This window comes from Spermophilus citellus, assembly GCF_964194105.1.
Source record: "Spermophilus citellus genome assembly, chromosome: 15".
Taxonomy (NCBI): Eukaryota; Metazoa; Chordata; class Mammalia; order Rodentia; family Sciuridae; genus Spermophilus; species Spermophilus citellus.
In genome coordinates, this window is record NC_138195.1 from 60127523 (window position 1) to 60150457 (window position 22935).

The window sequence follows — 22935 nt, forward strand, 5'->3', positions numbered from 1 at the left end:
ACAGGTTGGGGAATTAAGGCCTCTGGGGTTCTGCAGCCTTTCTGAATACCATTCTTCTAATGAATGACAGGTCAAGGCTAAGGCCTCAGGTTTTTTGTCTTCTGTGCTCATGGTGGTTCCAAACCATCACATAGCCACGAGGAAAATTATGTAGTATCCAAATTATACATGACAAGCCCAGCACATTCAGGTTCAGTTTTCCAGGGAAGCAAGTCTGACATCTCCTCCCAATAAGGGGCTTTGCCATGATTAATAAACTGAGGCTGGGGTGAGTTTGCTTTCTGTAAGCCACTGGAGAGCTATGACATCACTACATCTGCCAGGAAAAGGGAGAAATTTCCAGAGAAAGTTAGGAAAAGCAGAGCTCAGCAGAATATCAGTATTAAGAACCAAAATTGTACCACAATCTCACACTCAGCACAGGGGTATTCTTCCTGAGCTCTGCTCACAAACTAAGAAGATTGCACAGGCAGGTAAAGGCAGAGCAAGGACAGTTTTCATGACACCAAGGGGACTTCACACAGCTCTGAAGAATGTTCTCGTATGCATGGCTGTGAGAACCATTTCTGGGGAATCCCACTGCCTTAGGTGGCTAGACTAGAGAGCATCAGCATTGGGAAACACATCGTCGTCATTCAGTCCTAATATGCTCTGTTTGAAGGCTCAGGAGGCTGCTGGCACCTAGGGCTTCTCTCTTCCTATGAATAAGCAAGAGGTTACATAGATAGATGCTTAATGACAGTGAGCACTCTCCAGAAGGTAAGCAATGGATAGAACACTTGGTGACACACACCTCTCAGAGAAAGGCAGTACTCTTGGAATAAAATTCCTATTCAGAGAATTACATAATGCTATGCCATATCTGAACAATCCCTGTTTCCAGATGGGCAAACAGGAAGCTGAGGGGAGGCACGACTTCTCCCAGTTCACACAGCCATCTTCACAGGTCCTGCTGACTCAGAGGACTCTGAAGTAACTCCCACGTCCTTACACCCAGAGTGTCCCCCAGGCTGGGAGACAGGAATTCACACCTTAGGACAATCTTTGTCACCAGCCTTCTCTCCACCAGTTCTCAGGAGGAAACAAAGAAGGAATCTCCACCTTGGCTGAGGTTTCAGTTTCTGTGAGCAGGAATTTGCCAGGCTTAGTTTCACTTTCCACTTTCAGTTTCTAATCTTCAATTGCAAGGACACATCTGCAGATTACATCGTCTGTTCCTTATAAATCCCTGCCCTGGGGTTCCAATTTATGAGCATATCTACAGACAGACCGCCAGATCTCTGAGAAGCCCCACCAAACTGAAAACACTGCAGAACTGCAGGCTCATTCACAGCAACCATGAGGTAAGGATTTCTTTGCTTTTTGGCCATTATATCTAAGTGTTAATACTATCTCAGCAGGTTAGTTCTCTGAGATCAAGCTTTCTGATTTTTCTATTTGATTATCCACTCATAATGTGTGTGTGTGTGTGTGTGTGTGTGTATACACATGCAAGGACATTCATAGCCACAGCTAAGCTGTTGTATTAGTGTAAGCTTTTCATTTCTGTTGAACTTATGTAGCTACATTCATGCAATTCCCAGAAGAAGGGTAGGACAGAGGATAAGAGTTTCGCAAGAAGAGAGAAAATGATCCCAGAATCAGAAATTCTCTTTCCCGACACTATTGCCCATCTAGGGAAAAGAGATCAGCTTGTCAGGTTAGAGACATCTCTTTCTCCTCACTCCTCATTTTGGTGGGAAAGGACCCACACAGTAGTGTGAGGTTCAATGGAGCCTCCCAGATGTCTGGGGAGACACTGTGGGGATGGGGTGAGAGGCTCATGGCCTTCCTCTGGAGACTCCTCAACTCACCTTCTGAGGGGCCAGCTCTGATGAAGCTCTGAGTAGACTGAAGGTGAGCACATCACATTTCCTGTGACCTCCAGTCCCTGCCGGTCGTGCTTAAGAACATTCACATCTTCCTTACCAGAAGGGCCCAATGGGAATTTCTCTATGGTCCCAACTGAATCCTGAATCAAGTAACTCCTGTGATCAGCAGATAAAAAATCATCAGTTAACATTAACTTGCAAATGTCCCCTCAGAGTTCCACTGGGAAAAAGTTGGGAGGGGAAGAATTTCCAGAAATCACACAACCACAGGTCTATGATCAACCCTCCTGCAAAAACAGATTAGTCACTGCCTAAAATAATCAATTAAGCATAAACATTGTAAAAATAGTTATCACTCCCTGAATGTTTATTAAGTGCCAGTCTGGCTTCCAACAGTATAATATAAATTATTATATTTAATCATAAAAAAAAAACAATGAGACAGGTACCTATATTATGACTTTGCAATATGGAATCTTAGATCTTGAAATGTAGTGATTACACAGACAATAAGAAGTAGAGTTTGGATATGAATAAGTCTGTTTATTAAATTATTAAACTGAAGTTTCCCATAGAATTACAGTGGGTTTGCATGACATCACTTCAGGTGGCATCCTAATATGTTGTTACATTTTGATGATTTAACGTTAATTTCAACCTATGCTAGGAAAAAATTATATATGTCATATAATATGTAAGTTATATAATTTGTAAAATTTCTATTTAGGTTAGCAGCATGAGTCTTTTTATTAGGATAATATAACATGTAAGATAAAATTTGTCATTTTTAACTTTTCAAACTCGAAAATTCACTGGTATTTAGCACCTTCACCATGTTGTGTGAGCATCATCACCACGATGTAGTTCAAGGACCTCTAATAACTATGAGAAGACACCTCGTACACATTGTTACTTCCTACTTGGCCTCGCTCAGGCCCCAGCAACCTTTCATCTGCTTTCTGTGTCTCTGCGTTTGCCTGTTTGGCTCTGTCATATGAATGGACACATACAATATGTGGCTGGAATGGATTCTTTCAATTTTATGTTGCCTTCAGCCTCCATTTTGAAGACGAGTTGACCTTTCTCATGTGGAAGCTGAGTGAAGTTCCTCTTGACACAGCTCCCAGTTCTTTACTACCTCCCAGCTCCTCAGGGTGACTGATCCAGACATCTGCCTTCTGCAAATTTCTCCTGGTAACCAGCTTTGTGGGACCTCCCTTTGGGACCGGTCAATAATTAATTCCTTAGGAGATTCATCCTACTGACCCCTAAGCCCTTCCCAGACTGGGCAGGTATGCCACAGTGTCCACCTCTCAGTGACACCATGATCCCATAGAACTGGAACCAACTTGCTCTAAGCCCACCAATTAGAACTCTCTGCAGGATTCCCACCTGAGTGATGTCTTGGACCCTAATAAAGGATTGGGCCTGTATGAGAAGAGCCTGGTGATATTCTTTCTCTCTTGGTCCCCACCCACTGGTTGAGCATCAATGTCCCTGAAGCTCCCTACTTCCTATTGTCCCTGAAAGGCATCTTGCCCTCTTTTCTCTGGGATTTATAAGTGGTGGACTTCTTCTGTTATTTCATATGTTGTTTGAGTTGCCCTCTTGTGTTTCACCTGGGTAACAAACCTGCAGTTCACTTCTTTCCAGGTCAGAGCTGCCTCAGAGAGTATATACTCAGGTGTGAATGAAGAGGACAAAGCCAGAAAAACAGCCACTATGGATTTTGCCAGTGTCTACAGATTTGCTATAATGGGGCACCTGGTCATGGATCAGATATTCAGGCATTGGACTGTCCACCCAAATATAGATGTACCCCTGGAAGACACACTGCAAACATCCATGAACAAATGCCTGAAATCTCCTCAGAGCAGGACTAGAGTTTGTAGACACTATCATGAGAGCCCTCTCAAACCACTGCCCTCCCACCTACAAAAATATAAAACAAAACAGGGTACTCACGGTTGGCTTCTTTCATTTAACCCTATGTTTTTCATGTTCACCTGTGTTATATCAGGTGTGAATAGTTCATTGCTTTTCATGGCTAAAATTTTTTCAATTTTGTGGGTATGTAACTTTTTATTTATCCATTCATCAATTAATGAACATTTGCATAGTTTTAACCTTTTGGCTATCGTGAATGGTGCTGAGAATGAATATACATATACAAGTGATGTTTTCAATTATTTTGAGCATATATTCTGATGTGTAATTCAATAAAAAAATTATATTCTGTAGTGAATCATAAGGCAATTGTAAATTTAACTTACTGAGGGACTGCCAAACCCTTTTCCATAACAACTCTACCATTTTACATTCTTACCCAGCAATGTATGAGGGTTCCAATTTCTCTACGTCCTCACAATTCACTGGCTATGTTCCTCCCCCCCCTTTTTTTATTGCTCAGTTACAGGTAAGAGGTTGGGTCTCTTTGTGGCTTTGATTTGTGTTCTTCAAGTGACTAAGGATGCTGAGCATATTTTCTTGTAATTTCTGGCCCTTTGTAACTCTTCCTTGGATAATGTCTCTTCAAGGTCTTTGCCCATTTGTGAAATGGGTCTCTTGTGGTTTTGTTGGTGAGTTATGGGAGGTTGTTACACATGCTGAATATGCATCCCATTTCATATAGTGATTGCAAATATTTTCTATCATTCTGGGAGTTGTGTTATCTCTGTCAATGGTGTTCTTTGATGAACAAAAGTTCTTAATTTTAATAAAGTCCAGCATATCTCTCTCTCTCTCTCTCTCTCTCTCATTTCCTGTGATTTTGGGATCAAAGCCAAGAAAGCATTATCAAATGCAATGTCATGAAGCTATTCTCTCATGTTCTCTTTACAAAGCTTATAGTTTTAGTCTCACTTTTAGGTTTTTGATCCATAAAGGCATGCACCTTGATGTGGGAATTCTAGCTTCACAAACTGTGAGAAAATGAATTTCTGTTGTTTACGCTACCCAGTTGATGATGATATTTTTTTATGGCAGCTTGAGCTGACTAATACAACCATATATTCAAGGATTTATTTTGGGGATCTCTATTCTCTTACATTGCTCTACTTTCCATTCTCTTCCAGTGGTCTCTATATCTCTGTGGCCTTTCATATGGTCTTGATGCCCATACCAGAATGTTTTGATTTCTGTAGATTTGTAGTAAGTTTTAAAATCAAAACTATATCCCCAGCCCTATTTATTTTATATGTTGAGATAAGGTCTCACTATGTTGCCCAAAGTGGCCTTGAACCTGTGATCCACGTACCTGCCTTAGCTTCCCAAGTAGCTGGGTTTACAGGTGTGAGTCACCACATCTGGCCCATTTTGTAGTTTTCAGTGTACAAGTCTTTTATCACCTTAGTTAATTTTTTTCAAGGTATTTTATTCTTTTCTATGTTATCGAAAGTGGGATTTTTTTTCATTTGTTTTTGGATTTTTATTGTATATAGAAACACAACTGAATTTTACATATTGATTTTATGTCCTTCCATTTTGCCTAATTTGCTTATTAGTTGTAACATTTTTGTGTGTGTGTGTGCAGAATCCTGAGGGTCTTGCACATATAAGATCTATGTTGAATAGAAGAGATGAAAGGAGGCATACTTGACTTAGTCCTGATCTTAGAGGAAAAGCTTTCAGTGTTTCACCATTCAGGATGACTATATCTGTGGGGTTTTCATAAAGAGCCTTTACTGTGTCAAGGAAGTTTCCTTCAGTTACTCTCTGTTGAGTGTTTTCATCATGCAAATGTTTCTGGTTTTATTATTTTTTTCCAGCTGCTTTTCTTCATTAATTTGGACAGTTGTGATTTCTTCTTTCATTCCATTTATGGTATGTGTTATGTTTTGGATAGGAGGTGTCCCATATGTGGTGAGACAATGCAAGAATGTTCAGAGATTAATCAATGAATTTATCCATTGATAAATTGTAACTATAGGCAGGTAGGGTGTGGCTGAAAGAAGTAGGTCATGGGGGGGGGGTGCCTTTGGGATTTACATTTTGTCCCTTGTGAGAACAGCTCTCTCTGCTTCCTATTTCCCATGTCCTGAGCTGCTTTCCTTTGCAACACTCTTCTGCTATGATGTTCTGCCTCACCTCGGGCCCAGAGCAGTAGAGTCAGCTGTCTATGGACTGAGACCTCTGAAGTGTATTGAGACCTCAAATGTATTAAAATATGTGAACAAATTTGACTAAGGAAATGGCTGTGTGGATAAAGCTATTCAGTTCTTGGCAAAGGCCTTGTGGGCAATACCCAACTCTGCCTTCCTGCAGCTCCAAATAAACTTTTTCTTCTCTATATTGTTTTTGTCAGGTCTTTTAGTCACAGTGACACAACAGTTGATTAAAACAGTATATTACATCAACGATTTTCATGTGTTGAACCACCCCTTTCTATGACATTATCCATTTAAATGACATTTGGGAAATGCTGGGGATTAAATCCAGGGCCTGACACATGTTAGGCAAGCATTTGATCATTAAGCTGCACCCTCTGCCCTTTTTAAGTTATATGGAGACAGGATCTCACTACGTTGCCCGGGATGGACTTGAACTTGTTATCTTTCTGACTCAGTCTCCTAGGTAGCTGGAATTACAGCTGTGCAGCACTGAACCAAGCTTCCATTATATTGTTGAGTTGACATAATTACAGACATGAAGAACCCATTTTTTCTCCATGTCTGTAATTATGTCAACTCAACAATAGAATGGAAGGCCGCAGGTGTGATTGTAGAGGGGTATCATGAGGTGATATTGTGGTGATGAGGTGATTCTGTACCTTGATCAAGGTGGCGGTTCTAGAGGTTTACTCACATGAAAAAATAGCCAAGTTACCTAAACTCATTGTTGTGCCATGTCAATTTTGTAGTGTTGATTTTGTACTATAGCTGTGTAACTTATCATTGAGAGAAACTGGGTGAAAGATACATTGTATCTCTGTACTATGTTCACAACTTTTGTGAACCTATCATTATTTCCAAGTAAAAAGTGAAGGGAAAAAAACTGTAAAATATTTTCTCATTTCAGTCATCTTCATTGGTTGAATACCATGCACAGTGCAGTCCTGAAGTCAATAATGTTTACTGGAGTTCTGCCTTTCTAACTGGTCTCTGTTGTTTTCAGTTAAATAACAAGTTTTACACAGCATAAAATAAACTTTAATAGTTTCCATATGTAGACTTATGAATCCTCTCGGAGCCTAGCATGACAAATGTTAATGTTATCACAATTTTGCAAATGTGACCTTGAAGAACAGAGTGGTTACTTGCCTAGAAAGGGCTGTAAACACCTTAGAAAGCCACACAAATTACATTCATTGTTCCTGCATATTTTAAAAATCCAGGGAACTCTAAGTAAAATTTCTGTAAATGTGACACTTTCAGAATAAGAACTAAAATTGAACAGGATGTTTTATTGGGCTTTTTCTTATGACTGTTCCTTACTCAAAAAATAAAATCTGCTTTGGTTTCACAGTGAGAACACCGATGAGATCCGGGACAGGCTGTGGCAGTTGAGATGTCACTTCACGTGGGATCTGCAATTTGAAGACAGTGAAATACCGAATTTAGAAAGCAGGATCTTGGAACAGATTGAGTTCCTAGACACGAAAAACCATGTGGGGATTCACAACCTCCTGGCCTATGTGAAGCATGTGAAAGGCCAGGATGAGAAAGCCCTGCAGAGCTTGAGAGAAGCTGAAGACTTAGTCCAGAGGGAGCATGCAGACCAGGCAGACCTGAGGAGCCTGGTGACCTGGGGCAACTGTGCCTGGGTGTATCACCACATGGGCAGATTGGCAGAAGCCCAGACGTACCTGGACAAGGTGGAGGACACTTGCAAGAAGTTCGCAAGTCCCTCCCGCTACAGGCTGGAGTCTCCTGAGATGGAGTGTGAGGAAGGATGGGCCTTGCTGAAGTGTGGGAAAAAAAATTATGAGAGGGCCAAGGCCTGCTTTGAAAGGGCTCTGAGAGTGGAGCCTGAAAACCCTGAATTCTATGCGGGGTTTGCCATCACTGTCTACCGCCTGAATTACAATAATGTAATTTCTCTTGGCCCCCTGAGAAAGGCTGTCCAGCTAAATCCAGATAATACATATGTTAAGGTTCTCCTTGCCCTGAAGCTCCAGGAAATAGGACAGGAAACTAAGGGAGAACACTACATTGAGGAAGCTCTAAACAATACCTCCTCCCAGATCTATGTCTTTCGATATGCGAGCAAGTTTTACCGAAGAAAAGGCTGTGTGGATAAAGCTATTCAGTTCTTGGCAAAGGCCTTGCAGGCAACACCCAACTCTGCCTTTCTGCATCACCAGATGGGGCTTTGCTACAGGGCAAAACTGTTCCAAATAAAGCAAGCTAAAAACATGCAGGATAGAGAACATGTGGACAGAATAGTAAGATTAGTCATATTTCATTTTGAATTTGCTCTGCAACAAAAGCCCACATTTGCTCTTGCTCTTCTGCACTTGGCACGTATGTATGTTGAAGCAAAGGATTACAGAAAAGCTGAAGACAGCTATCAAAAATTGTTAGTGATGGAAACAGATGAGGATCAAATACTGGTAGATGCACATTTCTACTATGGCCAATTTCAGGAATTTCAAAAGAAATCTGAAGTTGATGCAATTAGGCATTACTTAAAAGCAATAATAACAGAAAAAGAATCACATTCAAGGAATCAAAGTATGAAGTCTTTGGAGAAATTGGCCTTAAAGAAACTTCAGAGAAATGCATTTGACCTGGAAGGCCTGAGCCTTGTTGGTTTTGTCTACAAATTGAAAGGAAAAATAAATGAAGCCCTGGATTACTATGAGCGGGCCCTGAGCCTGGCTGCTGGTTCTGAGAAAACTGTGGGACATGGTCCTTAGGCACTGAATATCAGCCACTTTCACATTTTATTCTCTTTTAGGTTAATATGTACTATAATCATCTATTCTGTTTGCTGCTTTCAGAAACATTCTGTGTAATTCATTGTAATGATGTAATTCTTAAACAATTACTCAAAACCTAATATAACCTTAAACAGACTTAAATTGTATTTAGAAAATGGTGAAACAGAATATTTGTGTGTGTGTGTGTGAGTGTGTGTGTGGTGTGTGTGTGTATGTGTGTGTGGTGTGTGTGTGTAAGTGTGTGTGTGTAGAGGGGGGGAGGGAGACAACATTTGTGTGAATGCTATTTAGTAAAATAAAAGTTTACCGAGCAGATTGGTAGCAAGTAAAGACACTGAACTTGCATACACAACATGTTTAATTAATTCATTTTATCAACAAGTAGTTTATAGTAATATATACCAAAAATACTAAGGTGAACAAGCAAATACTTTTCCTGAACCTCATGCAGCTTATGATCTAGTCAAAGAAACAGGTACATAATTAAAAGTGGACTTTATCCATATTTCAGGTTTAATTTACTATCAAATTGTCCCAGGGAGTTTCTCTTGTTCTATGCCATTTTATTTGAAGCACTATTTAAGTTACTTACTAATAATCTATTGATCTAAGTCAAGAAATATGAAAAGGATGTAAAACAATTTGAAAGCAGAGCTCACTGATGCAAAACAAATCTCCAGATTGCATAATATGTTGTTCAAGGTAGGTTTGACCATTTCCAAGTAGCACACTTAGATAATGTCTTTTTGTTAACTCAACAGCACCTCTCTTTCTCATTCTTCTCAATTCTGGAAGAGGTATTTGCACTTCTCGGTGCTGAATAATACTACAGTGTGATACAGCCCCAATGTTTTCCAGAGAAAAACAACACATAGCAAATCCTGAAACATAGGTGCTCTTTTGTATTGAAAATACTACTGACAAACTTATACATGAGCATTACCAAGAAGTCTGTTTAAGTTGGCAACTGAATTTTAGGAACTTATTACTTCCGAATAAATGACTGACAGATCCTCAGCTGGTACTCTTATTTAGATTGACTCCTGAGGTGCCCAAGCCCAGGCCTTTGCTAATTGCTTTCACTGTAGGATCCAGTCCATTGTGGACTACTCTAGCCACCAGTGTATTCCATTCTCATGAACTGCTTCGGGAATCAGTCTACCCTATAGCCCCCTCCAACTTGTATTACCTACTCTATTCATCCATTTTCTGTTACTATGACAAAATATTTGAGGCTTGGTAAGTTATAAAGAAAATAGATCTACTTAGCTCACAGTTTTGGAGGCTGAAAATTCAAATAGTATAGCATAGGCTCTAACAAGGTCATCCCCCCCCCAAAAAAACTGTACCATGTCATGGTGTATGATATGATGGAGTGCACAGATAAGGAAGCAATCACACAGCCAGACAGGAAGTCAGAGAGGGAAGAGGGGTCATTTTTACAACCTCTCACTAGGCACTACCTCTTGAAGTTTCCACCACCTGTTAACATCACCACACTGGGGACATACTCAAAACCATATTCAAACCATAATCACCATCATCAGCCTGTGGCCACAGCTATGTGCCTTGCTCCAACTAGACCAAATGCGATGGCAACCACTTCCACCCTGAAGTTCCATGCTAAAGGACATACTCCTTGAAACCTCCACTTTTACTCAGGCCTCTTCCTCCTAAATATCAATATATGCCCAACATCTCTTGATCTGTATTCATTTTTCCTCTCTGACCTGAAGTCTGCCTCAGATCACTTGCAGGAGGTATAATTATTTTTAATTAGATATATAAATGATGGTATTATTTACAGCAGGGATTCTCAACCCTGGTGGGGTGGGGGTAGTGAGAGGTGAGGATTTTGCTTCCCAGAGGGCTTTGACAAGGTCAGAAGGGTTTTGTTGTTGTTGCTGGGGGGGGGGGGGGGGGGGGGCAGGAATCACAATTGTGGGGTACTTCTGCCATCTAGTGGATGAACACAAGAATGCTGCTTAAAGAGCCTAGAATGTACTGGACAGCTTCCCACAACAAAGAATTATCCAGCCCAAATGTTACTAGTGCCAAGTTTGAGAAAGTCTGACTTCATCTACTTCTTGGAAGTTATTGACAGTCAGTGTTTACTCTGAAGGACTACTTTGGGAATCCCTATTATGTTTGTTTCCCAAGCAGGTTTTACAACAGTTGTGTTTAATTTTCTGTTCCCCTTTTCTCCAGTTGTTGTATTTTACATGTTGATAAACATAATGTTCAAAAGACAATGAATTATTGATTCTCTCAAGATTTGCTCAGTTCAACAGTCTGTTTAAAAAAGATTGGTATTCAAATGCCATGTAATAATTTCAGCATGTTCAACACACTCCCTCAACAGCCAGGTCTTTTTTTTTTTTTTTTTTTCAGTCCTGAAAATGTAGTCCTATAACACTTTTTACAGATGATTTGTGTTTTTCTAAACAATGTAAGTAGATATCCGAGAATTTTTCCCTTTGACTTTTTTTTAACCACTGATGGCTTAGTTATGGTCATTTAAACTTCTATAAACAAAAACTATTTCTTAGCCCATACACAGCTAAGAAAAGGGAAGGAGAAGAAGTAGGAACACATAAGGGGAAGAAAATGATGGGTGTATGGGAAAACTTTCCAAACATCAGAGCTTTATCAAACTTTTCTATAATCTTGGCAAGATGGAAATTCTGGGTTTATTTTTTCAATGCAAAATAAATCTGTGAGTACATTTTCTAAAATTTGGTTTCAGACTTCAGGTAAATAGTACTCTAACTTACAGGCCTACCACGCCCATGTTCTCTCCCACCTAATTTCTGACAACAAACTTCATGTTTGCCAAGTATGTTCCCCCCTGAGGGCCTTTGCACCTACCTTTTTATCTACCTGGAATGCTTTTCTCCAGTCTCATATCCACAGTGCTCACTCCTTCATCCCCTTCAGATCTTTGTGCAATGACCATCTTCTCAGTGAAACCTTCGCTTACCCCCATATTTATAAAACAATCTACACCCCCAACCCTCTCTTTGCTCGACTCTTCCCCGTAGTACCAGCATTTAATAGGTTTTGCTTATTGTCTTTATCACCCCACACCAGAAACGAACTCCATGAAGGTATGGGCCTCATCTGTTTTATTTATTGCTATGTTGACAGTTCTTTGAACCAAGTCTGGCTCTTAGGAGTTGTTCAATAAAATCTGTTCAATGAACGAACATCTGAATCCAATGAGCACAGAAATCTTAATGTATGGAAATTTGACACTTTCTGCTTAGGTCCCCAATTCAACCCCCACCCCTTATCTTCATTGGGACCTTATTGCACAAAGCGCCGCAGCAAGGGCACAGAAGTATAACACTCATACAACTGTGCGTGGAAATGTACACCTCTTTGTAAAGCCTAAAATGTATATGCATTTTGACAACAAACTTTTCCTGTTTTAAATATACCAAGTAAGAACAGCGGTGTACAGCGCTGCAGTGTTGCTGGTTGTATCAAAAGACAGGACCGGAAGCAGAGACTTCAGATTCACTTAGATGGTAGAGAGCTGGAGAGAGCATCGTTACCACAATTGCAACAAAAATAACGCTGAACAACCTCCTGAGGCTTTTGCTTAAAATAATGATAGACAAAAATTCGACAGTTAACCGAGAGGCACATGAAATCCAGCAGGTCAGAGGCCCTGCTGCAAACCCAACTCAGAACGACCCTGCGCTCAGCAAAGGTTTTGCCGCGGCTGGTCTGCGCTCGCGTTAAGTTTCGGTTTCTGGAGCCGGTCTCGGCGCCCAGGGGGATCAGATTCGGTTTCCAGTTTTCTTTTCCCGTTTGGGTCCAGCCTTTAACAAAGACCTGCGCGCTGCCGAGTCCCGGCGCTGCCCACGCCAGGCGGGAAGCGCGCGCACGCGCACTCGCCTCCGGTCCGCCCGCCGCGACAGCCGAGGCGCCGGGTGCTGTGGAGCGAGCCCGAGGGCACCGCCGCCTAGGACGGCCCGCAGAGCCCCGCCGCCATGAGGTAAGGGCTTCCCCGCCTAGCTTCTCTCAAGTGCTGCGTCCGCCTTTGTTTGAAACCGTGGTCGCTCTCGTGTTCGTTCCCAGGGCAGCGCTGAGGCCCTTCCAGGGGACGCGCCCCCCGCGCGGGGCAGCCGGGCGTCTGTGTTTGGGGCGCTCCCCGGAGTCCCGTCCCGGCAGGCGGCGTCCGAAGTCCGGCGGGCCGCGGAGATGGCCAAAAGGACGCTGCCCGGGAGTCCCGACCTCCTCCCGCGGGCTCTGAAAGCGGCCCGGGCAGGGCGGAAGGCAGGGCGACAGTCCCCTGGAGCCCGTCCCTTGCCGGGGTCTGCGGTCGGGACCCTCGCGGAGGGTGGCCAGGAGACGCCGGTTTCCCCCCGCGCTGTTCTCAGCCGCCGCAGTTGAGGCGGTGCAGCGCCGGCGGCCGTCGTCCCCGCTCGTCAGCGCCCGCAGAGCCCTCCTTTCCTGCCCGGGAAGCCCCCGGGGCCGTGCGAGGCGGCGGCTGCGTGGCGCTGGTCACCTTCCCAGGCCGCCTTCCAGCTGCCCTGCCCTCCGCGTGGCACTCGCGGTTTCGCCGCAGCCTCCAGGCGTCACGTTTGCTTCCACTACCATTTGCTTTTCCGTTATCCGGCTCTTGAATGCTACGCTTTCTTGACGCTATCCTCGTACCACGGACGGATTGTTCGTGTTCCATCCAATCCGTTGTCTAAAGCGCTACAAGTTTGTTTTAACTATAAAAATTAGTGGCATCCAGCTCTGGGGTCTGTGGAAAGGGTTAATTGCTTAGCACCTAATAGTTGCACAATAAATGTTAAGTGTTACTATCATTATTGTCGTTATAACAAGTTAGAAAAAAAAAGTTTAAGTGCCTCACTTCTAACATTTGTAAGAAAGGAAGAGGTAATCAGAAAAGGGCTTGAAGAAACTACCAGGAAGGGCTGGGGTTGTGGCTCAGTGATAGAGGGCTCACCTACCATGCGTGAGGCGTGAGGCACTGGGTTTGATCCTCAGCACCACATAAAAATAAAATAAAGATCTTGTGTCCACCTGTAATTAAAAAATAAATATTAAAAGAAACAACTAGGAAAATGGGATGCATTGCATTTTGTGCGGGATGGACTGGAAGAGGGTTTGGCCCCACTGTGGTCTGTCTCCCAACGACAAAATTACCTAAAGTCAAATTGGTTTATCAGCTCTCATAGCCTCTCTACCAGTTTTCCAGAATCAAAGTTAAAAAATTAACCAGAGGGTGGCACATGCCTGCAATCCCAGATGATCAAGAGTTCAAAGCTAGCCTCAGCAAAAAGCGAGCTGCTAAGCAACTCAGAAAGACCCTGTCTTTAAATAAAATACAAAATAGGGTTGGGGATGTGGCTCAGTGGTCAAGTGCCCCTGAGTTCAATGCCTGGATACCCCACACCCACAAAATTAACCAGATGAAGTTTAAACAGTAGAACTTCTCATGGTGTCCAATTGAGCATCAGTTCCCCACCATCTGAGCAAAGCACTTTAGTGTCTCAGTGTCCCTTTTGAAGTCTCACAGCTGCATTCCTAATATCTCTTCCTTGGTGGGACTGATTGAGATCTTATGAACAAAGGCAAGTGTTTATTTGATTCTATGATGGGCAGAAGACTAGTAAGGCCACATTGTCATGAATTTGGTTGGGCTGTAAGGACATGGTGCATCTTGTCATGCTTTTAGTATAATTACACCAGAGAAGGAACAATTTCCAAGGTGCAGTCTTTACAGGTTTCCCAGTCTGAATCTCTGGGTCAAATGCAGTAGTCCAAGATCTATTCTCAAACCCAAACATAGAGCTAGACAGCAAGCAAGGATATAAAACAAGTGGGACAGAGACCACTGAAATGGGAGGAGTTTGGAGCCATCATTTGGAAGGGTGGAACTGGCAAGAATTCCCTCATTTGAACTTTAGGTGCTTTTTATGCTAAACTTGTGCTGGACACACTAGGAGCTGACAGTATATAAGTGGATTCATTCATGCAACAAATATTTATTGAGCTTCTGTTATGTGTCTGGTATACACAGAGGTGAAAAAACAACACAAAGTACTTACTCTCAGGGGATTTATATTTTAATGGAAGAAATGGACAAACAGCAGATAAGTAAGTAACATAATTCAAAACTGATAAGAGCTATAAGGAAAATAAAACAGTAGAATAAAGAGTGAACTAAATTGGATGGGGCAATTTTTAGATAGCTCTGTCACAGGCAGCCTCTTGGGTAGGGAATATTTGTGCTGAGTTACAGAAAAGCTGGTCATGTGAAGATTTGGAAGCAGAACATATCAGGTATAATAAGAACAATAGGTGATAAAGCCCTGAAACTTCTGTGCCCAAGACTGGAAGAAGGTCAGTTCATCTAAAAAACAGTGAAAAGGGGGGAGAAGTAAGGAAGTAGGTTGGACAGATGGATAAGGCCAGCTCCTTTAGGGGCTTGTAGAACATAGCAAGGGCTATATTAATATCTAAGGGAAGCCCTTAGATTAAGGGAGATTAAAAATTGGGCTTATTTAAGCAGAAGAAACATAATTTAGTTTCCTGCCTTTTCAAAAGTTTATTGGTGCTGATTTAGAGAATGGATCATAGGGGGCCAAGAGTACAAACAGGCATAACAGATCTTTGCCCATCCCAAAGGAAAGATAGCTGTGATTTAAACTAGGAAAATATATAGTCTCCCTCCACCTGAGGTTACACTTCTTTACTCTCATCATAATAAGAATTCCTGGAAACAGTGGTCTGTACACCCCCATATTATTATCTCCATCTCTCATTATGCCCTGGAACCATCCCAGTAATGTTTTCATTCTTACCATTGTATTAAATGCTTTTATCAAGATCCCCATAGATTTCCTGACAAAACAATAATCTGTTTTCTGTCTTTATTTTCTCCACCTCTGTGAATCGTTTTACACATTGGATGTTCATCTCTCTTCCTTGAAATAAATACTTTCTTCCTTCAGCTTCCATTACACCATGTTTTTTGGTTTTCTTACTTTCCTCACTGAGTAGTATTTCTTGGCCTCCTTTCCAGATGCTTCTAATCGCTGGTCCTGGAGTATCTCACAGCTTAGTTTGTAAACTTCTTTTCTATCTATGCTCACTCCATAGGTAATCTCATCTAGGTCTTGTGGTTTTGAAATTCATCTGTATGCTAATAACATATAGATAAACTTCAAACCACAAGACCTAGATGAACATTTTATATCTCTTACTAATTTCACCCCTCCACATCTCCAGAATTTTATTCATTTCTATTATCCAACTTCATATTTGACATTTTCACTTGACTGTCTAGTAAATATCCAAAATTTACATTTCCCAACAGTCCTTCAGATTCATTCACTCAGTTTTTGAAGTCAAAGTAGGGGAGTCATCCTTGATTCCCCCTTTCCCTGCTGGCCTTTCCCATACCCAATCCATCAGAAAGATCAAAATAGGACTATCCGGGGCTGGGGATGTGGCTCAAGCGGTAGCGCGCTCGCCTGGCATGCGTGCGGCCCGGGTTCGATCCTCAGCACCACATACCAACAAAGATGTTGTGTCCACCGAGAACTAAAAAATAAATATTAAAAATTCTCTCTCTCTCTCTCTCCTCTCTCACTCTATCTTTAAAAAAAAAAAAAAAAAAAATAGGACTATCCACTCCTCAGAAACCCTCTACTGCAACTCTAGAGTAAGTCTGTACTGTCTCTTTTTGGATTTCTTCAACCCTCCCTCATATCTGTCAGGGAGATTTGCTCTGGCCATCTGACTTTAAACTGTCTTGCAGAGTCCTTACCAACCTCCTGTTTCTTTTCCAGCTTTCTTTCTTTTTTAAATATCTATTTTTTAGCTATAGGTGGACACAATATTTTATTTTTATGTGGTGCTGAGGATAGAACCCAGTGCTTCACGCATGGTAGGCGAACGCTCTACCTCTTAGCCACAACTCCAGCCCCTCCAGCTTTACTTCTTATCTTAGTAATTATCATCATCTCACTCTTTATTTTCATTTATTGTTTTGTCTTTATGTTATACCCCCTCCCATTAGAATGTAAATGGCATTAGGTCATGATTTTATTTTGTTCACTTCTGTATCCCCAACACTTATAATAGCACCCTGCATATAATAGGCTTTCACTAAATATTCTAATGAATACATAGCTTCCCTGTCTTTTTGTCTTGACCCCCTATTGTTCTTTGTTTACAGAGTAGACAGGGATTTTTAAAAACCTAGACCAAAGGCTACCATTTCCCTACTTTAAAATCTCCTTCCAGGACTAGGAATGTAGATCAAGGTTAGAGTGCTTGTCTAGCATGTGTAAGACCCTGGGTTTAAATCCCCAGCGCTGAAAAATAAAATTTAAATGAAATATTTCTGGGATAGAACTATAAATCAAGGAAACCAGAATAAAGTTGTGAGATCCTAGTGCTTTAGTTAAAAGATCAAATAAGATATAATTGGTTGGTATGTAAAGAACAGTAGGTAAGGTTTAGAAATTATTCCCTTTATTTCTTCAAAAAATAAAAAAGATTTTATCTTTTACAGTGAAATTCCTAAGGACTCCTTGAAAGCCATTCTGTTAGAGTTGGACTGTCACTTTACTTGGAATTTACTTAAGGAAGATATTGATCTGTTTGATGTAGAAGATACAATTGGGCAACAGCTTGAATTTCTTACCACAAAATCCAGACTTGTTCTTTATAATTTATTGGCCTATGTGAAACATCTAAAAGGTCAAAATAATGATGCCCTAGAGTGTTTGAAACAAGCAGAAGAAATAATCCAGAGAGAACACTCAAATGAAAAAGATGTACGAAGTCTGGTCACTTGGGGAAACTACGCCTGGGTATCTTACCACATGGACCAGCGTGAGGAAGTTCAGAAGTATATAGACAAGGTAGGGAATGTCTGCAGGAAATTGTCCAGTCCTTCTGACTACAAGTTGGAGCGCCCTGAGATTGACTGTGAGAAAGGGTGGGCACTCTTGAAATTTGGAGGAAAGTATTACCAAAAAGCTAAAGCAGCTTTTGAGAAGGCTCTGAAAGTAGAACCTGACAATCCTGAATTTAACATTGGCTATGCCATCACTGTGTATCGGCTGGATGATTCTGATAGAGAAGGGTCTGTAAAGAGCTTTTCTCTGGGACCTCTGAGGAAGGCTGTTATGCTGAACCCGGACAACAGCTACATTAAGGTTTTTCTGGCTCTGAAGCTTCAAGATGTTCATGCAGAAGCTGAAGGGGAAAAGTATATCGAAGAAATCCTAGACCAGGTATCATCTCAGCCTTATGTCCTTCGTTATGCAGCTAAATTCTATAGGAGAAAAAATTCCTGGGACAAAGCTCTTGAACTTTTAAAAAAGGCTTTGGAGGTGACACCAACCTCTTCTTTCCTGCATCACCAGATGGGGCTTTGCTACAGGGCACAAATGATCCAAATCAAGAAGGTCACGCGCAACAGACCTAAAGGAAAAGATAAACTGAAGGTCGATGAGTTGATTGCATCCGCTATATTTCATTTCAAAGCAGCTGTGGAACGAGACTCTATGTTTACATTTGCCTACACAGACCTTGCCAACATGTATGCTGAGGGAGGCCAGTATAGCAATGCTGAGGACATTTTCCAGAAAGCTCTTCATCTGGAGAATATAACTGATGATCACAAACACCAGATCCACTACCACTATGGCCGCTTTCAGGAATTTCACTGTAAATCAGAAAATACTGCCATCTACCATTATTTAGAAGCTTTAAAGGTCAAAGACAGGTCATCCTTGCGGACCAAATTGATAAGTGCTCTGAGGAAATTGGCTACCAAGAGACTTTGTCACAATGCTTTAGATGTGCAGAGTTTAAGTGCCCTAGGGTTTGTTTATAAGCTGGAAGGAGAAAAGAGACAAGCTGCTGAGTACTATAAGAGGGCCCAGAAGATTGATCCTGAAAATGCAGAATTCCTTACTGCTCTCTGTGAGCTCCAACTTTCCATTTAAATACTTACTCTAGGAAATGTGGTTTAAGTTCCCCGCCCCCATTTTGGTTTCTTGTATTTTGATTGTTTTGATCCATCTTCATTATAGAGCCAATATTTTTTGAGTTAACTATGTACTAGACATTGTGCTAAATATTTTCTATTCATTACGATGAATTTTGCTGTTTTAATTCTTTTTTTAATTATAATTCCATAATTCATTAAGAAATAGCAAGAGTCCAGCTGTTGTTATTTTTTAAATGATATGGCCATTATAATTTGACACCCTTTTTCTCTGCTATTTATAATAATTTTATGATTAAATTTTGTGAAATTTCCCATATTGCTTATGCTACAAAAACTTGATAGCTAAGTCAGGAATACTCTTCAGAAATGCAAAATGGTGTTAAACTCTTACCTATAGAGCTTGCAAAAAACAGAACCTTTCACTTAACAGATGTTTTGAGTCTAAAAGGATGTTTTTCAACCTGAAAGTCACCTGAAGAATTCTTTTTGTTGGAAAAAGTAATAGTAAAAAGTTTGTCAATCTTTGTTGACTTCAGTAAAAGGGGGAAACTAGAATAGGAGAAAAAAGATATTCTCAAATTGTAAATATTACAGAACTTAGATGATTTATAAGAAATTGAAAATATTGTCTTTCTGAATGTTCAATATAGACCTAGAAATTATGAGAAAAATGAATAATGGAATATCATTAAGCTCATGTGTTTTTTAACTAGAAAAATAAACCTACACTGAATGTAGATGGAGTTAATTTTATTCTTTCCAATTAAAATTGCAGTATTTTTAGGTTAAGATCATTGAAATAAGAAGCAGACCAGCTGAGAAACTGAAAGAACTGATAAACAAATGGATAAAGTAGATATCTCTAACCTATATTCCCAGACTACCAAGATTTCAGTATATTAATTGGATCTGGACTGGGTGGGGCTCTCCCACTTCCAGTCTGGCCTTGTTTAACTGTTTTAGTATTCCAAAGTGACTTCTGTGAAACTTTCTTTTGTCTAAAATTTTCATATTGTCAGTGTGTATCTCAGGATTTTTCTGTAGATCCTTAGGAATAGTTAAGCTTTGTTTTCAGTTTTAATATTCATCTTGAGGGGTCATTTCCTAAAGACTTTTATCCAAGAGGGATTAAAAACATCCTAAGTTGGGATATTACAGTGTGGTTTCTCTAATGGTGTATCTTTGGTGATAGACCAGTTGTATAACTACACTGCATAACTGGAAAAGTATGCCGTATACTTAATTCTCCATTTTTCCAGTGTAATTCTTAAAATTCTTGTGTGTTTGTTTTACTTTATTTTTTATTTTTTTAGTTCACAGAACTCCAATTCTTTATTAATCACAGCTTGCTCACAATGATATACAGGAAAATAGCACTAATGAAGAGTATATATGCAGGCAGCAACCTTCAGGAGTTGTGGGGTGGGAGTTGGGGGAGAAACGACTTCAGAACTGTGATAGATACTTATGATGGGTATCTGGTGATTCTCTTAGTTGGCAAAAATGCCCTGCCTAGCCCCCTTTGACTGTATCAGCTTCACAGATTAAGTGATTTTTTTAAAATTTTTTAATTTTTATTAATAGGCAGGGTTGCCTCACACTGGGGAAGAAAGACCAGCTTGAGTGGAAGTCCACAGTGTTTTGATTTTGTTTGTGTTTGAATGCAACAACCAACTCACAGTTTCCAAGTGGAAAAATATTCAGTAGCATCATGTAATTGTACTATAGGTAAAAGCTTAAAATGAACATTATCAATCATGGCATCCACAAATAAGCCACCTGACACATTAATTAATTCATTCCATCAAAAGAACTTAAACTAGAGAAGTCAGCCCACTTTATGAAGAGCAATTTTCCACATGTTAGGCAAGCCCTCCACTACTTCTTTCAATATTACCCAAGCTGTACTCATACTTGTGATCATCCTACCTCAGCCTACTGAGTAGATAGGGTTATAGGTGTGTAGTGCCATGCCTGACCCATACATGCCATTTTAAGGTACCTCTTTCACATCCTGTACCTGAGCTGTATCCAAGTTGGGTTTTTTAAAATGTTTTGTCTTTTGGTTGCATTCAGGGCTTCAATTCATATGACCCCATAGGTCTAAAAAGTTGTTCAGAAAAAGCTTGTTTACAAAATACTGTTCATTGCAAAAAACAGAAAACCAAATTTAAACTGGCTTTAAAACAATAACAAGAGGAAAGACGCCAGGCGCCCAGCCAGATCGGAGGAGGAAGTCCGGCCCCGCACCAAGTGCTAGTCCAGAGAAAGCCCATCAACCCTTAAAACCCATCAAAGGGGGCGTGGCTACCAGCACGGTTCTGTGGCTGATCCAGGTACCCGGTTTCCAACTCCCCCACCCTTAGCTGCCATAACTCAAAATATTTCCCACAAGCTTTTGGGGGTTGTAGCTATCAACGCAAAACAACAACTGTACAGACACCTGGTTTCTACCTCAGAGACTAGAGTAGGGAAGATACAGGTGGAAGCTCATTTCCTTTCACACTGGCTATACCCACCACCCTGAATACAGAGGCTCAAGCTAGGAATAGACAACGCCACCTACTGGAAGCAAGGAAAACAGTGTTCTGAGAGACTTTTTTTTTCTTTTCTTTTCTTCCTCTCTTTCTTTCTCTCTTTTCTTCTCTCTCTTCCACAACTTCAGCATATGTGAAACCAAGAACTGTGCATGAACAACCGAATTACCAAAGTAATATAGAGGAATTGCATATACCCCACCTTCCCCCATTTTTTTTCTTGATTTCTATCTTACTTTCCTTTTCCTTCTCTTATTTCTCTTTTCTTCCTTCTTATTTTTTTCTTTTTCTTTTCTTTTTTTCATTCGTATTCTCTCGATCCCACTTTCAATCTCCTAACTTTTGCTATCTATACCTAGGGTAACTATCTAAATAGATAGGAGGTTGAGTCTATACATTCTTCCATAAATTACCAGTCTAGTGGTTAGAGTTCTCCAAAGGTGCTAAGTTAGTTTAACCTCATACCCTCACTCCTTTCCCTCTAAGTATAACATCCTTCGTCTGAAATTAAGTTTTCTATATGCCACCGGATTTGGTACGCCTTTTATGAAACTAATGAATATATTCTTAAGTAATAATTAAAACCAATATCTATAGTCTTATAATCCAACTATAAATGTATTAATAATGAAAACTTGTGCTTAGATAATGTACTGTTGATATTGGGAACTGTTAACATTGTCTGTCTCCGCAAAAAAGGGATTTTGGAGCTATACAAGAACAATACTAATATATAAGGGGAAAAACATTAGCACAACAGTTTCACAAAGCTAGAAAGAATCATAAGCAGTATGAAAAGACAAGGAAAGAAAGGACCACAAACAATACAGGTCAATTCAACATTAGATGAGGTAATATCTGCAGCTGATGGAATGTCAGACAAAGAGTTCAGGATACACATGCTTCAGATGATCTGGAGTCTCAAGGAAGACATTATACAGCAAATTCAGACAATGAAAAATCACTTTGACAATGAATTACATAAACAAATCCAAGAAGCAAAAGATCAACTCTATAGGGAGATAGAGGATATAAAAAACAAACAGAAATCCTGGAAATGCAGGAAACAATAAACCAAATTAAAAACTCAAATGAGAGTATTACCAGCAGAGTAGAACACTTAGAAGATAGAACTTCAGACAACGAAGACAAAGTTTTTCAACTTGAACATAGACAGCTCAGCGAGAATGTTAAGAAATCATGAGCAGAACATCCAAGAATTATGGGATAACATCAAGAAACCAAACCTAAGAGTTATTGGGATACAAGAGGGTACAGAGGTCCAAACTAAGGGAATGAGCAATCTATTCAATGAAATAATACTAGAAAACTTCCCAGACTTAAAGAATGAAAAAGAAATCCAAATACTAGAAGCCTACAGGACACCGAATGTACAAAATCATAAGAGATCCACAACAAGACACATAATAATGAAGATGCCCAACATACAGAATAAGGAGAGAATCTTAAAAGCCACAAGAGAGAGGAAGCAGATTACATTTAGGGGTAAACCAATCAGGATAACTGCTGATCTTTCAACACAGACTCTGAAAGCTAGAAGATCCTGGAACAACATATTTCAAACGCTGAAAGAAAAAGGGTTCCAACCAAGAATCATGTATCCAGCGAAATTAAGCTTCAGGATTGAAGATG

General features: G+C 40.5%; 2 protein-coding genes across 2 annotated transcripts; both read left to right on the top strand.

The window, feature by feature from the left end:
- The first annotated feature begins 919 nt into the window (after positions 1 to 919).
- Positions 920 to 10474, top strand: LOC308634121 (interferon-induced protein with tetratricopeptide repeats 1-like). The gene is made up of 2 exons (XM_081267700.1): positions 920 to 1343; positions 7335 to 10474. The coding sequence occupies exons 1-2, from the start codon at positions 1339 to 1341 to the stop codon at positions 8725 to 8727; spliced, it is 1398 nt and encodes a 465-aa protein (XP_081123826.1). The 5' UTR covers positions 920 to 1338; the 3' UTR covers positions 8728 to 10474.
- Positions 10475 to 11819: 1345 nt separating this feature from the next.
- IFIT5 (interferon induced protein with tetratricopeptide repeats 5) lies at positions 11820 to 21711 on the top strand. The gene is made up of 2 exons (XM_081267698.1): positions 11820 to 12754; positions 17297 to 21711. The coding sequence occupies exons 1-2, from the start codon at positions 12750 to 12752 to the stop codon at positions 18738 to 18740; spliced, it is 1449 nt and encodes a 482-aa protein (XP_081123824.1). The 5' UTR covers positions 11820 to 12749; the 3' UTR covers positions 18741 to 21711.
- Positions 21712 to 22935: the final 1224 nt, after the last annotated feature.